The sequence below is a fragment of the Erpetoichthys calabaricus genome, chromosome 7 (assembly GCF_900747795.2).
Source record: "Erpetoichthys calabaricus chromosome 7, fErpCal1.3, whole genome shotgun sequence".
Taxonomy (NCBI): domain Eukaryota; kingdom Metazoa; phylum Chordata; class Cladistia; order Polypteriformes; family Polypteridae; genus Erpetoichthys; species Erpetoichthys calabaricus.
In genome coordinates this window covers 97636582-97651126 of record NC_041400.2, presented here as the reverse complement: position 1 = coordinate 97651126, position 14545 = coordinate 97636582, and the positions used below count along the sequence as shown (strand labels likewise).

Genomic DNA, 14545 nt, shown 5'->3' with positions numbered 1-14545 from the left:
AATCTCATTGTTGTCATACATACGCAAGTACCCACGTGGTGTACCAAATGCACCATATGGAAATTTTGACTGTGCATCCACTCATAAAACTAGCTTGGGGCACACTGAAGGAAAACCATTGTAACACTGTACTTGTAGCGAATCAAGCTGAAGATAGATGGCGGATGCTGCCGGTAGGTTCAAGTAAGAGGCCGTTGGACAAAAATAACTGAGATTGGTGTACAAAATACACCAGCACGAGTAGTTAAGGGTTAATTTGGAGGTATGGCAGCAACATGGACTCAGTTGGCACTGGTCCTAGTCACTAATACATGCAATATGGAAGCATAATATCATTTCACACATTCATAAAATATTATAATGCAAGCATGATGATGGCATGTCTCTTTCTCTGAAATACTTGCTTGACAAAATCTTCCCAAAGAAAATAAAGTGAGCTTACAGATTTCCATATTGTTTTTTATATACAGTATAAATCAAAAAACGTGATGCACTTAATGGACAAGGATTTAGGAATTGATTGTTACATGTATTATCAAACGTTATGATTGAGCATTAGGTTATTCATGCTGTAATAGCAGCTGTAGTGGTTGTTTGGTTTTCTTCTACTATAATCAAGAATAAGTAAAGCACATTTTTATTCAGCATCATTTATTATGTAGGAATAACAGGTCAAATTTCTTATCTTAATATACAATTTGTCCTGGAAAATCTTGTTCTTTTGTAGCATCTTTGTTATGGGTAATAGGTTGTCAAATGGTTCATATTTATTTGGAAAAGTGTACAAGACCTCCAGGGCTTAAACTGTCCCCCTTTCTTTAAACTATGAAATCAGTTGCTTTTTTGTCAATGTTTAAGACACTGACAGCAAAGGATAATTTCAGTGATTTAAGCTGCCGCCTTTCACAGTCTTTCACAGTTTATGTTAACAAGTTTGCTTTGCTTTTGCTCTGCACATTGCCAGATGATACCACTTTTAAAATCTATATTTATATATAAAATATAAAAATATAGTATATAAGACTAATTGCCAGGAACATTTTAAAGATTTTGTAAAGGTGCAAATCCTTGGCAGCTGTTTACAATTTATTCAATAATTGTTTTAGACAAGGGTGTCAGGTTTTCTTTCCAGCAATTTTTTTTTTTATTGATTTTAATTAAAAGCAAATAACAATCCATACAATCAAGTCAAACTTAACAAAACCAAAATTCAACCCTCACCCAAACGAAAGAGGAGAGCCAGCCAACTAAGCACATCTTTGAAAGCTGCAAGGAAGTAAGAGTATCCTTTTGCCCCCAATATAGAAGCGTATTCTAAAATGTTATTGATTAGATCTTAATATTATCATATAAAGGTTTTGAACAGAACCTCAATTTTTTTCCAATTTCAAATAGTATAGGACATCAGTTACACACTGACTTAAAAGTGGTAGGATGGGATTCTTCCATTTGTCTGTGTGCTAGTAGTGACTTAAAGTCAATTACGATTTGTTTGTCCTTCTCCACTTTAAGAACATCTGGGAGTACTTCAACCACAGCTGTTAATGGGTTAGGAGTTATTGTGACACCAAGGCTATATAATAGGCATTCAAATATTTTTGTCCAAAAAGATCTTATTTTGGTACATGCCTAAAACATGTGGCCCAGTGAGGCTGGAGCTAGACTGCATCTTTGAATCTTGCCCTGGAAACATTTTGGATAGTTTTAGTTGAGATAAATGCGCTCAATAGAAAATTTTAAGTTGAATAATTGAGTGCTTTGTACAAATGGAGCTAGAGTGTATGCTGTGCATGGCTGCCTTCCACTTCTTTTCTGAAATATTAAGTGAAAGATCCTTTCTGCATTGTGCCCTGGGATCTTTGAAATGAAGGGATTTTAAAATGTTTTAATAAACTGAAGAGATGCTATCTGAGTCTGCAAGACTGATCAATATTTAATCTGAAATAGAAATAGCTGGAAGGTGAGGAAAATTAGGCAGGTTCCGTATAGGAAAGCTTCTAGCTTGAAAGTACTGGAAAACTTGTGTTGATAGCAAGTTAAATTTGAAGCTTAATTGTACATAGGATGCAAAAACCTTATCTTTGTACAAGTCTATCCATCCATCCATCCATTTTCCAACCCGCTGAATCCGAACACAGGGTCACGGGGGTCTGCTGGAGCCAATCCCAGCCAACACAGGGCACAAGGCAGGAAACAATCCTGGGCAGGGTGCCAACCCACCGCAGTTGTACAAGTCTATAAACGTTTTAATCCCAGGAATTGTCCAGACATTAAATATTGTGCATGTTTGAGAGGGTGGAAGAAAGTGTTTCTCATGTAGAAGTGCAACAGGTAAGAGCTTCTCTGTCTTAAAGTGCTTCCTACAATGGTTCCTAATTCTGATTGAATGAAAGGCAATTGGATTATTAGTGTACTGACGATAGCTTTTATTTACTGAAGCAAGTACTGCAAGATTTTAATTCTATTGTAGACCAGGCTATTCTATGTTCATCAATTTCTGTCGATGTCCAGGTCTTTATGGCCTGTATATTTGCCGCCCCGTGATAAAATTGAAAGTTAGGTAATGCCATGCCCCATTCTGCTTTAGGTCATTATAGAATCGCCCTTTGGTTGTGTTGGTGGTTTGAATTCCAAATAAATGAGGTTATGATTGAATCTAGTTTCTTAAAAAAGATTTGCTAATGTACTGTATATGGGGATACTCTGAAATAAAAAAAGAAGCCTGGGAAGGATGTTTATCTTAACAGTGTTCATTCTCCCTACTAATGTGAGGTGGAAGATGGACCGTCTGTTCACATTTTGTGTGTTTTTTTTCTTGCAAACAGCAAAATTGTATTGAAAAAGAGCTTTATATTTACTTGTGATATTTACCCTAGATATTTAAACTGATCTGCAAAGATAAATGGGAAGGTGTCCAGTCTAATATTGTGTGCTACAGAGTTCATTGGAAAGAGCACACTTGTATTCAAATTAATTTTGAGTCCAGATATCTTTTGAAAATCTGCTAGTACTTTTAGGACTGCTGGCACAGAATTTTGTGGGTCATATATATATATATATATATACATTGCCATATCACCTGCATATAGTGATGTTTTCTGTTCAAGTCCTTCTCTGAAAATCTCCTTTATGTCTGAGGCATTTCAAAAGTAATCAGCCAATGGCTCAATGGATATTGCAAAGAGCAAAGGTGATAATACAAAAAAGTCATCCATGGATTATTTTGCTTTGAGCATTCAATTTGGTATCTCTCCAAATGCCATTTTAGAAGCTGTTTGCTCTTCGCTACTCATTCACGCACAGGGATTCAAGGTCAAATCAACTTTCCATCTGGCAAAAGCGTATCAAAAAGCGCTATAACAAGATTACTGATCTCTATCAATCGTTAGCGAGACTGAGGCTTTCAAAATAATAATAACAAACTGTTAATGCGCAATAAAATAATTGTCGGCATTAATTAACATGTTAAAGCGATAATAATGCCTTGACTTGCCCAGCCCTTATCCAGTAGTATAGGAACAGTATTCACACATTTGAACATAATGGTCCACATCCAACCTTTTAATACCAAAGTATCTGTAGACAACAGACACGGCTCCTTTTTTTGGCAAAAGTTCTTCTGTGTCATCATGTTCAGCTTTATCGTCTGCTACAGCTTCAGTTTCAGAATGTTCTCTGTCCATTTTCACCGCTCAATACCTCCACTAACGCATGTACTCTGTTGCATGCATGTTTAGTGGTGCAGCAGTGAAAAAGGTACCCCCTTAAACAGTTTCCCACTGCGCCACGTTCCGAATGTTGTTTAGGCTATTTAAACTGGTGACGCGGTATAAGAAAAATCCATATCATAACAAAAATAAAAAACAGTTTTTGGTATGAACCAGCACTATATATATATATATATATATATGTGCACACACACACAGACACTTGCAAGCCCAGACACTCAGACTCCTCTCGAGAGTTAGAGCGAACCCCTATCAGAGTCAGTGAATCTTTTTTCACCAACAGATGCCCCACAGCCGCTGCACCCCAACACCTAGTCCATACAAGCATTGAACAAAGTATGAGTAAGAACACAGCCCTGACGAACTTCAGAATCAACTGGGAAAAACACAGAGGTTCTGCCTCCACTCTGCGCAGCACTCACTTTACCAGGGTACAAGGCCGGCCATGATATCCAGCAACCTTGAGGGGATCCCACGAAGACTCAGGATGTCCCACAGGGCAGCTTGATCAACTGAGTCAAACACCTTAACGAAAATCGACAAAGGCTGCAAAGAAACTGTGCTGATATTTGCGTTTGTGCTCCATGAGAACCCTCAGTGCCATGTATGTACCATGCATTCACCATATCCATAAAAAGTATTTTTTTTTCATGTTTTCTACAAATGTTGTTATAATCATGGAGGTGATTAATTGCATTTATCATCATGGTGCTACCCAAGAGTATCTTATACTGTACTAATCATGGGGATAAACACATATGGTGCCATAATAGCTTTAAAAATAAATACACCATTAAAAACAGCAGAAGAATTCTGCTTTACCAACCAGCTCTAACCTGATGTATTTCAATGTACTTTTCAAATGTTATTGGGGGGTATGCAGATTTAACAGAAAGAGAAGGTTCTATCCTTTTTGCAAATTGTATTTGAATTTAATGACTCAACAATTATGTGTGTGTGTGTTTGTATTTATTTATTTATATTTTTTTGCGCCTTTCACTGGGAAGCCACTAAACTTTATTTGTAACTAGCTCGTTTCCTGTGATTCTTGTGATGGCCAGATGTTTGCAAATTAGTATGGTATATGTTCTGAGTAAAATAAACTTGCAAATTTATTTAAGATGTGGTTTTGTTTTATTTTTTTAATAAGAAAAGGAAAGTTTAAAAATAAAGTATATTATTATTATTGAAGCCACTGCAAAAGGAACAGAACCAATGCACCATAATTGCTTCTGTATACAGAATGGGGGGAAAAAAATACTTCACACAGATGTCTTGTTGGGATCTTTGGCGCCACATTAATGAAAACATTTAAGGGAGGAGTTGTTTTTTATGGTATATCTTAAGAAGTTGTTTGTTTTTTCTCACACATTCCTTTTGTGTGCTTCATTAGAAAGCTGACATAGTTTAATTTATCAAGAGAAGGAAGTTTACAGACAATCTGTGAATTTGATTATATGTACTGTAGCTCAATCCTAATCATATCACTTTATTTTTTAACCTGTGCTTTTAACGTAAGTTGAAAGATTCTGTTTTCATAAATGAAAATCAAATATATATTTCTTGTCAACATTATACTGTTTAGCATACAGTATTTTGTCTTCACTAACAAACTTTTATTTTTATTTATCTTTTTTAATATACTGTACTTTAATGTAAGTTCACATTTTTTTTGTTGTGTACATTTTAAGTTGCTGCCATCTTTTAGTAGAATTTGATGTAAGACCTTGATGGCATATTAACACTCAGTAATGTTTTCAACAAAGCTGCACAAAGATGTCAATATGAAATTTTTAACTGCAATAAAGCTAGCTAATAATTCTCTGCCATCTTCACTAATGGCAGTTTTCTTCAGTGTGCCTTGTGTTTGTGTTTTACTTGAGTCTTCTAAATACGGTATATGTGACCCTAATGAGGTCAGACCCTTTAAATCAAAGTAAACGGTTAGGCGTAACACTAGGGGGCTCCGCCCCCTGCTCGCTTCGCTCGCCAACCCCTGGTGTTGGGAATGAGAAAGAGCGTGATGTATGAATGAGATATAGAATAGTGTGAAGGTGTAGATGATGCAGTAATGTAATGACTTGGGTAGTTATGTTTTCCACATTAATATTTTTTGGACATAATATAGTGCGTTGTGTTAAAAGGGGCATTTGGTCAAATGAGATTGCTGTTCCAAATCTGTCTGTAACTAAGTCGGCGCAGATAAAGGCTTGAGGAATTGTAATAATATCTGGGTGAAGTCTATCTGTATTGGTGAGTGTACCATCTCCCAGCTGTAATAACCAATTGTTATGATCTGGATGTGGACATCGCATGTTATGTACTAACTGTATCTTTTGAAAGCAATGCCAATTGTCTGCGTATTGTAAGGTGCACTGAACAATAGCTGAGCGCATGGAATGTGGAACAATAGCTACGCACTGTCTAAAATCTCTTCGTAATAAAAGTACCTTTCCTCCAAAGGGAAGATCATTATTCATAAACGTTTGTAGAAGTTTATGAATGGTGTGGAGTAAGTGAGTGGATGCCATTGTACATTCATCAATAATTAACAGTTTTGCAAGACGGATGTCATGTGCAGTGCCACTGTTAATGTTCATAGTGGATATCGATTTGTAGGATCTAATGCAGTTCATAAAGATTTCACTTTCAGGTACATCGTTAGTTAGAAGCTTCTGTAGATATTCAGGATATGAATGTAAAGGAGGCAGTCTAATTTGACCGTTTTGATAACAACGTGTAAATTCATTACTTGTATTGCCAGTTGTTTCTTCAGGGAAGTTAAGTGAATGACAATGATTGCAAATGACATTCATTAATCTCAATGAATTTTCCTGAATAGTGGACTTATTATTGAACGCGTTGTCAGCTAACTGGCGCAATCGTTTAGCAGGTGTCTGTCGTTGATCTTCCCTCGCTGCCGTTTCTGTATGTCTGAGACGGGAGGTGTTTCGTTTTGAAGTCGTGCCTGTTTCGATGCAGTACTGTGAGACGCGCGCTGCATGCATCCATGTTCAGTGTGTCTGTCCATTTGGGTTCGTTTCTGTAACTGTGTTAGTTGAGCTTTGCGTTTTTGGAGCTGAGACATTTTTTCTTCCAGAGTTTCAGAAGCGCGTTGGAGCCGACGTGTATTGTTTTTTTTCATGCGGGTTCGTGTGTTTGGTCCCGTTACTCGAGCCGTATCGGTTTGTACCCGTGATCGTGAATTCATGAATTGTTTGTTCTTCAGCGTTAGAAATATGGATAAGTAATAAGGAGGATCGCACTCAATGTTAATATGGAGACTTTTCTGCAGTTGAACGGTTAATAGTGCCTCATTGTAATGAGATCCACCTATGCTGCATAGTGTGAATTGTGTTTGGTCCCGTTATCCGAGCCGTATCGATTTGTACCCGTGATCGTGAATTTATGACTTGTTTGTTCTTGAGCGTGATAAATATGGATAAGTAATAAAGAGGATTGCACTCACTGTTAATATGGAGCCTTTTCTGCGGTTGAATGGTTAATAGTGCCTTATTGTAATGAGATCCACCTATGCTGCATAGTGTGAACGTGTTGAGATGACGTATGTTTAATACGGACGGTTCATTTAGAAATGGGGCTTTGTGTGTAGATTTGTGCATATTTGCGTTGTTGATTTGTTTCAGGGTGCACTGTTCCAATGCGATGCAATATTTGTCCACATATGCGAAAGCAGTATGGGCCATTGCCTTTTGGTGGCCTGATATTTACTCCAGTAGATGCAAAAGCAAATGAACTATTGTAGGATCTAATGCAGTTCATAAAGTTTTTACTTTCAGGTACATTGTTAGTTAGAAGCTTCTGTAGATATTCAGGATATGAATGTAAAGGAGGCAGTCTAATCTGACCCTTTTGACAACAACGTGTAAATTCATTACTTGTATTGCCAGTTGTTTCTTCAGGGAAGTTAAGTGAATGACAATGATTGCAAATGACATTCATTAATCCCAATGAATTTTCCTCAATAGTGGACTCATTATTGAACGCGTTGTCAGCTAAGTGGCGCAATCGTTTAGCAGGTGTCTGCGGACGGTTCCTTTAGAAATGGGGCTTTGGGTGTAACTTCTCATTGATGTTAGTGTGTTTGTGGGTCTGAATCGTCGTTGTTGTGAACGTTTCGAGTGCTATGTCCGTAGTCTGTCCCGTTTCGTCCCTAATGGGCTTGGTGTGGCGGTCACGGCTTCTTTTTTTTGGTGTGGTAGGAGCTTGTTGAATCCTCCTCTTTGTGTGTGTCCCGTCCGTTGCTTGTGGGGGGGGGGGGTGTGGGTTGCGGGTTCTTTTTTTTGTGTGCCAGGGGCTTGTTGAATCGTCCTCTTTGTGTGTGTGTCCCGTCCGTTGCTTGTGGGGGGGGGGGGGGGGGGGGGGGGGGGTGCTTGGAGTTGGGTGTTGGATTTGTGGGGCGCGAGCGGCTTCTTTTTTTTGTGTGCTAGTTTTGTGTGCAATGGCTTTCGTGCGGCGCTGTGTGCGTCGCCTGCGTTTGACTCCTTTTTTCTGTGGTCGCGGCGCCTCATTTCTTTGACTCCTTTTTTCTGTGCTTGCGGCCGCCTCTCGCGGCGCCTCATTTCTTGGGGTGCCTGCGCAGTACGTCTTTTTGCGGCTACGGCCCATGGCCGGATGTCCCTGCGTCCATCCGGTTTAGCATTCTCGGTTAGTAATATGGATAGTAGGTAAAAATATCTATTAATCTTCTTGGTGATTATCGCGAGTTTGGTTTGGAATTCTATGTAATTATGGTTAAGCCCAAGTCAGATATGGGGTGAGTGTAACGCCATACTGCACAGAATCATGAATGGTAAGTGTGGTAGATCCTTCAACCAAACAATCATGAAAAAAAGCTTTAAAGCCAGTTTTAGACCAAATTGAACCATTGCTCAAATCAATTAGTAGAGATGACAATGTGAATTGATCACCAGACATTTTACAAGAATAGTGAAACTGATGCATATGACACTGTATGACAGAACCACCATGGTATGCCTGGTGACTGTGGCCTTGTTAAGCAGTAGTTGTGTGGGGGAAAAAAAGGTAAAATGATTGCGAACAAGTACAAGGATAGGAAAAACATTAACCCTCTAAGCATTGTTCACAATGTTCATATTAGGGGAAATGTGGAAGTTATTAAGCCTTGCATTGTGGTAGCCTATGATAACACAATAGGAGTGTCAATAGTGCAGACTAGGAACTGACATTCTACCCTCTCATGTGCAAGCAAAACATATAAGAAAAGTGTGCAAAGAAGCAACTTCAGGCTGTGTGTTCGTGACTGTTTCAAAACGTATTCTACTTTTCCTACTGTGTTTACATCTTTATATTTTAATTTATGTTTTGATATTTACAAGTTTCTATGACATGTAATAACATTTTCTTTTGGCTTGGTAAAATAACACTAAGGAGGTTGAAACAAAATTTTCTTTTAACATTTCTTTTTTTAACATTATTTTGTATTTCATCTATAAATATATCTACACTGTGGATATCTTCAGTGTGAATGTCTCAAACAAAATACAGTTTTGGACCAGTTTCTCAGTATGTTATTTGGTTACTGTGTCAAGGTTCTTTATCTCAGTGAAAGTGTCGGGTATTAAAAAAGCTCTACAATAACTGGATATTTAATTTATCCAATGAAACCAAACTGCAGGACAGAGTAATATACTGTATAAAGACAGAAAAATACAGTATGTTTAAAAAAGAACCCACTAGGCAATATCCAAGAACCAGCAGAACTCATTGATATAGCTTAATAATGTCCATGTTGTTACAGCTACCTCTATATAATTATGCAGCTAAATAGCAAGTATTAACATGAGGATAACAAGGAGTAAAAAAAAAACTGTAGTTTGCTCTCAAAAACCATGTGGCAAGATTCAAATATTGCCACTACAATACCATTATTTCTTTTGTCGAGCAGGGTGGTAGGAGTGCTATGGTTTTGGTTGCTTTTCTGTGCCTTAGGTTGGATTATTTTCACTAACTGTTGGTGTACATAGATGATTTTTAAAAAAATATTATTTAAGATATAGTTTTCACTTAAATCCATCTGTTCTCTTTTCCCAAGCTTTTCAGTAAATCGCTTGTTAAAAAAATAATCTTGTACTTGTACCATTGATCCTCTCCATTTCAAAATATGGAGAATTTTAACTATTTCTCTTGTGTTTAACTGAAAGTATTTATTTTTTTTTCGTTGTGTGTGTCTGCAAAAATTGTGGATAGTTTAAAGACAACTGAAATATACACAAAGAATATACCATCCAGATTAAAAAGACTTTATCATACCTGAAAACTGCAATTTGGTTTCTATATATAGCAGCGTTAAAAGTTTAAAATGTGAGTCTATTATATAAAGATCATTTATATTTTAAAGTTTAACTGTTAACTGAACAGAATTACTATCAATTTGCACTTTGAAAATATCTAAAAAAAAATTTTCGCCAGTTGCGAAGTATTGAATCAAGGGATTTTCCTTACAATTATATATTTAACTTTTAATAATACAATGAATTTGTTTTTCCATAACGAACACCATGTTCAAGCATAGGGGTGTTCATATGTGCACTTGGCACCAGGACACCCTAGGCCTCAGTTCGATGATCGACTTTGTGGTCGTGTCATCGGACTTGCGGCCACATGTCTTGGACACTCGGGTGAAGAGAGGGGCGGAGCTGTCAACTGATCACCACCTGGTGGTGAGTTGGCTTCGATGGTGGGGGAGGATGCCAGTCAGGCCTGGTAGGCCCAAACGTGTTGTGAGGGTCTGCTGGGAACGTCTGGCAGAGCCCCCTGTCAGAAGTAGCTTCAACTCCCACCTCCGGCAGAACTTCGACCACATCCCGAGGGAGGTGGGGGACATTGAGTCCGAATGGGCCATGTTCCGTGCCTCTATTGTTGAGGCAGCTGACCGGAGCTGTGGCCGTAAGGTGGTCGGTGCCTGTCGTGGCGGCAATCCCCGAACCCGTTGGTGGACACCGGTGGTGAAGGATGCCGTCAAGCTGAAGAAGGAGTCCTACAGGACCCTTTTGTCCTGTGGGACCCTGGAGGCAGCTGATAGGTACCGGCAGGCCAAGCGGAATGCGGCTTTGGTGGTTGCTGAGGCAAAAACTCGGGCGTGGGAGGAGTTTGGGGGAGGCCATGGAGAACGACTTTCGGACGGCTTCGAGGAGATTCTGGTCCACCATCCGGCGTCTCAGGAAGGGGAAGCAGTGCAGTGTCAACACTGTATATGGTGGGGATGGTGCGCTGCTGACCTCGACTCGGGACGTTGTGGGTCGGTGGGGGGAGTACTTTGAAGACCTCCTCAATCCCATTAACATGCCTTCCAATGAGGAAGCAGAGCCTGGGGACTCAGAGGTGGGCTCCCCCATCTCTGGGACTGAGGTCACCGAGGTGGTCAAAAAACTCCTTGGTGGCAGGGCCCAGGGGGTGGATGAGATACGCCCGGAGTTCCTCAAGGCTCTGGATGTTGTAGGACTGTCTTGGTTGACACTCCTCTGCAACATCGCATGGAAATCAGGGACAGTGCCTCTGGATTGGCAGACCGGGGTGGTAGTCCCCCTCTTTAAGAAGGGGAATCGGAGGGTGTGTTCCAACTACAGAGGGATCACACTCCTCAGCCTCCCTGGAAAAGTCTATTCAGGGGTCCTGGAGAGGAGGGTCCGTCGGATAGTCGAGCCTCGGATTCAGGAGGAACAGTGTGGTTTTCGTCCTGGTCGCGGAACAGTGGACCAGCTCTATACCCTTAGCAGGGTCCTGGAGGGTGCATGGGAGTTTGCCCAACCAGTCTACATGTGTTTTGTGGACTTGGAAAAGGCATTCGACCGTGTCCCTCGGGGAATCCTGTGGGGGGGTACTCCGAGAGTATGGGGTACCGGCCCCCCTGATAAGGGCTGTTCGGTCCCTGTACGATCGGTGCCAGAGCTTGGCCCGCATTGCCGGCAGTAAGTCGAACCCGTTTCCAGTGAGAGTTGGACTCCGCCAGGGCTGCCCTTTGTCACCGATTCTGTTCATAACTTTTATGGACAGAATTTCTAGGCGCAGCCAGGGCGTTGAGGGGGTCCGGTTTGGTGGACTCAGGATTGGGTCACTGCTTTTTGCAGATGATGTTGTCCTGTTTGCTTCATCAGGCCGTGATCTTCAGCTCTCTCTGGATCGGTTCGCAGCCGAGTGTGAAGTGGCTGGGATGAGAATCAGCACCTCCAAATCCGAGACCATGGTCCTCAGCCGGAAAAGGGTGGAGTGCCCTCTCAGGGTTGGTGGCGAGATCCTGCCCCAAGTGGAGGAGTTCAAGTATCTCGGGGTCTTGTTCACGAGTGAGGGAAGAATGGAGCGTGAGATCGACAGGCGGATCGGTGCGGCATCCGCAGTAATGCGGGCGCTGCATCGGTCTGTCGTGGTGAAAAAGGAGCTGAGCCGCAAGGCGAAGCTCTCAATTTACCAGTCGATCTATGTTCCTACCCTTACCTATGGTCATGAGCTATGGGTAGTGACCGAAAGAACGAGATTGCGAATACAAGCGGCTGAAATGAGTTTCCTCCGCAGGGTGTCTGGGCTTTCCCTTAAAGATAGGGTGAGAAGCTCAGTCATCCGGGAGGGGCTCAGAGTAGAGCCGCTGCTCCTCCACATCGAGAGGAGTCAGATGAGGTGGCTCGGGCATCTGATCAGGATGCCTCCTGGACGCCTCCCTGGTGAGGTGTTCCGGGCACGTCTAACCGGGAGGAGGCCCCGGGGAAGACCCAGGACACGTTGGAGGGACTATGTCTCTCGACTGGCCTGGGAACGCCTTGGGATTCTCCCGGAAGAGCTAGAAGAAGTGGCCGGGGAGAGGGAAGTCTGGGCATCTCTGCTCAAGCTGCTGTCCCCGCAACCCGACCTCGGATAAGCGGGAGACAATGGATGGATGGATGGATAAATTTGTTTTGTATGAGCAAAAAAAGGAGTATTAATATGTAGTTTTAGATACAACTTTGGCCATTCATAGATATATTCAGCTAGAAATGCAAGCAGTTACTGAGTCCTCCAAAGTGGCAGGACACCATGGGCAGTTATCAGAAATTGTAGAAACTTGGAGATTCAAGCCAAACTGAAAGTATTTTGGGAAAGACATTATGCAGTGTATTGTATATATTGTCGTGTGGATTGAACTAACAAGAAAGCTATGGGACACACATGAAGCTAAGCAAAGTTAGAAATTGGCTCTGATGAATTACTATGCAGAAGACGGGGAAAAGCAAAGTGAAATGTCTTAATAAATGTCAGTGGTGAGAGCCAAGGTAGGGGGATCAATGTATGCACCTGTGTAAAACATTCTATTCCAGCTACCTTCCTTGAAGAACTCTGACATTTCAGAATTTTATTATTTTATTTTTCAGCCATGAAGATTTTGATTTCATCTCAGGAACACGCATGCGTAAAATGGCACGTGAAGGACAGAAACCACCTGAAGGCTTCATGGCTCCCAAAGCATGGGATGTTCTAAGTGATTACTACAAATCTTTGGAGAAATGTTAAGATTTACTGAGTGCATAGAAATCTTTTAACAGTTAATGAATTAACCAGGGACCACACAGTTACTGTTCTTACTGCTTTGTTGTGGTGTTTGTCAGGAAGTCATTTCCTAAATGGAGACTCTTGCTCATAAAGCTACTATCACAGCTTATAGTCTTATGGATTCTATTACATACTTGTAATGAACAAATTACTCAAATTACTTTTTTTTTAATGGATAGACTTAATTTTCTTTTTACAGCAGTCTAACATAACAAGCTTGTACAATTATAAAGATTTATTTGTTTTACTTTCCTTTATTTTTAACTTATTTTTATTTCAACAAACTTTCCATAGCTGATTCTGCTAAGAATTTTATCCAATCTTAGTGTTTGCCTTGTCAAACAGAATACTGGGTCATTTTTCCTTTCAGAATTTTTGATATGATTTGAGTTTCATCTTAAATTTTAATATTGAATCCAAATGCAAACCATTTAACAAAGATTAGTAATCATTTTAGTATGTAAATGAGATATTACAATAGAAGTGGTCCACTCTATTTATTTTATCTACAGAAAGAATGCTTTCTCATTTGAAGGCTGATCTTATCAAGTTTAATACCTGTTTCCAGACTTTATGGGGGTTTGTGATGTAAGTGAGTTGGGAGTTTAGGACTAATTTACCAATGTCAATAGGTTCATTAAGCTTTTTAGCTGCCACTTTCTGTAAATTCTTATTTATATCTTTTTTGGAGATTCTGCCTATTAAATGTAGGCTAAAGATACATTATTTACTTTTGGCTTTCATACAGATTAATTCCCAAAAGGACTATGAAATGCCTGTTTATGCAACTATATTTTGCCTACTATAACCTCTCTTTTGTTCTTTACCAAGTTCTCTCATATGCCTTAATCACTATGAAATCATAGTGAATGTTATCCTTCCCCTTCAATGTTTTTTTTATATATATATATATATATAATATATATATATATATATATAATATATAATATATATATATAATATATAATATATATATATAATATATAATATATAATATATATATATATATATATATATATATTCTGTTTTATTCCTTGTTCATGTAATATTTTACTTTAAACCTTTATGAAAAATATTATATTCTCTACATATATTTCTTCCACAATATTGTATCATGGCTAAATAAGCATAGCATCACATTAGTTGTTATGCTGTAGATTTCATTATTATGAAAGTTGAACATGATGTACAACTGTTCTTGTTTTCGAATTGGTTTTTGAAATTAACATATTAGTAAAATCTTGATTAGTAAACTG

The 14545-nt window shown here is 39.6% G+C and overlaps 1 protein-coding gene across 1 annotated transcript in view; it reads left to right on the top strand.

The window, feature by feature from the left end:
* LOC114654132 (bifunctional 3'-phosphoadenosine 5'-phosphosulfate synthase 1) overlaps positions 1-14010 on the top strand; it is a 75007-nt gene extending 60997 nt beyond the window's left edge. Inside the window, exon 8 of the mRNA XM_051929459.1 lies at positions 13112-14010. Coding sequence (XP_051785419.1) covers positions 13112-13250 — 139 coding nt within the window. The 3' untranslated portion in view covers positions 13251-14010. The remainder of the gene's footprint in view (positions 1-13111) is intronic.
* The last annotated feature ends 535 nt before the right edge of the window (positions 14011-14545 follow it).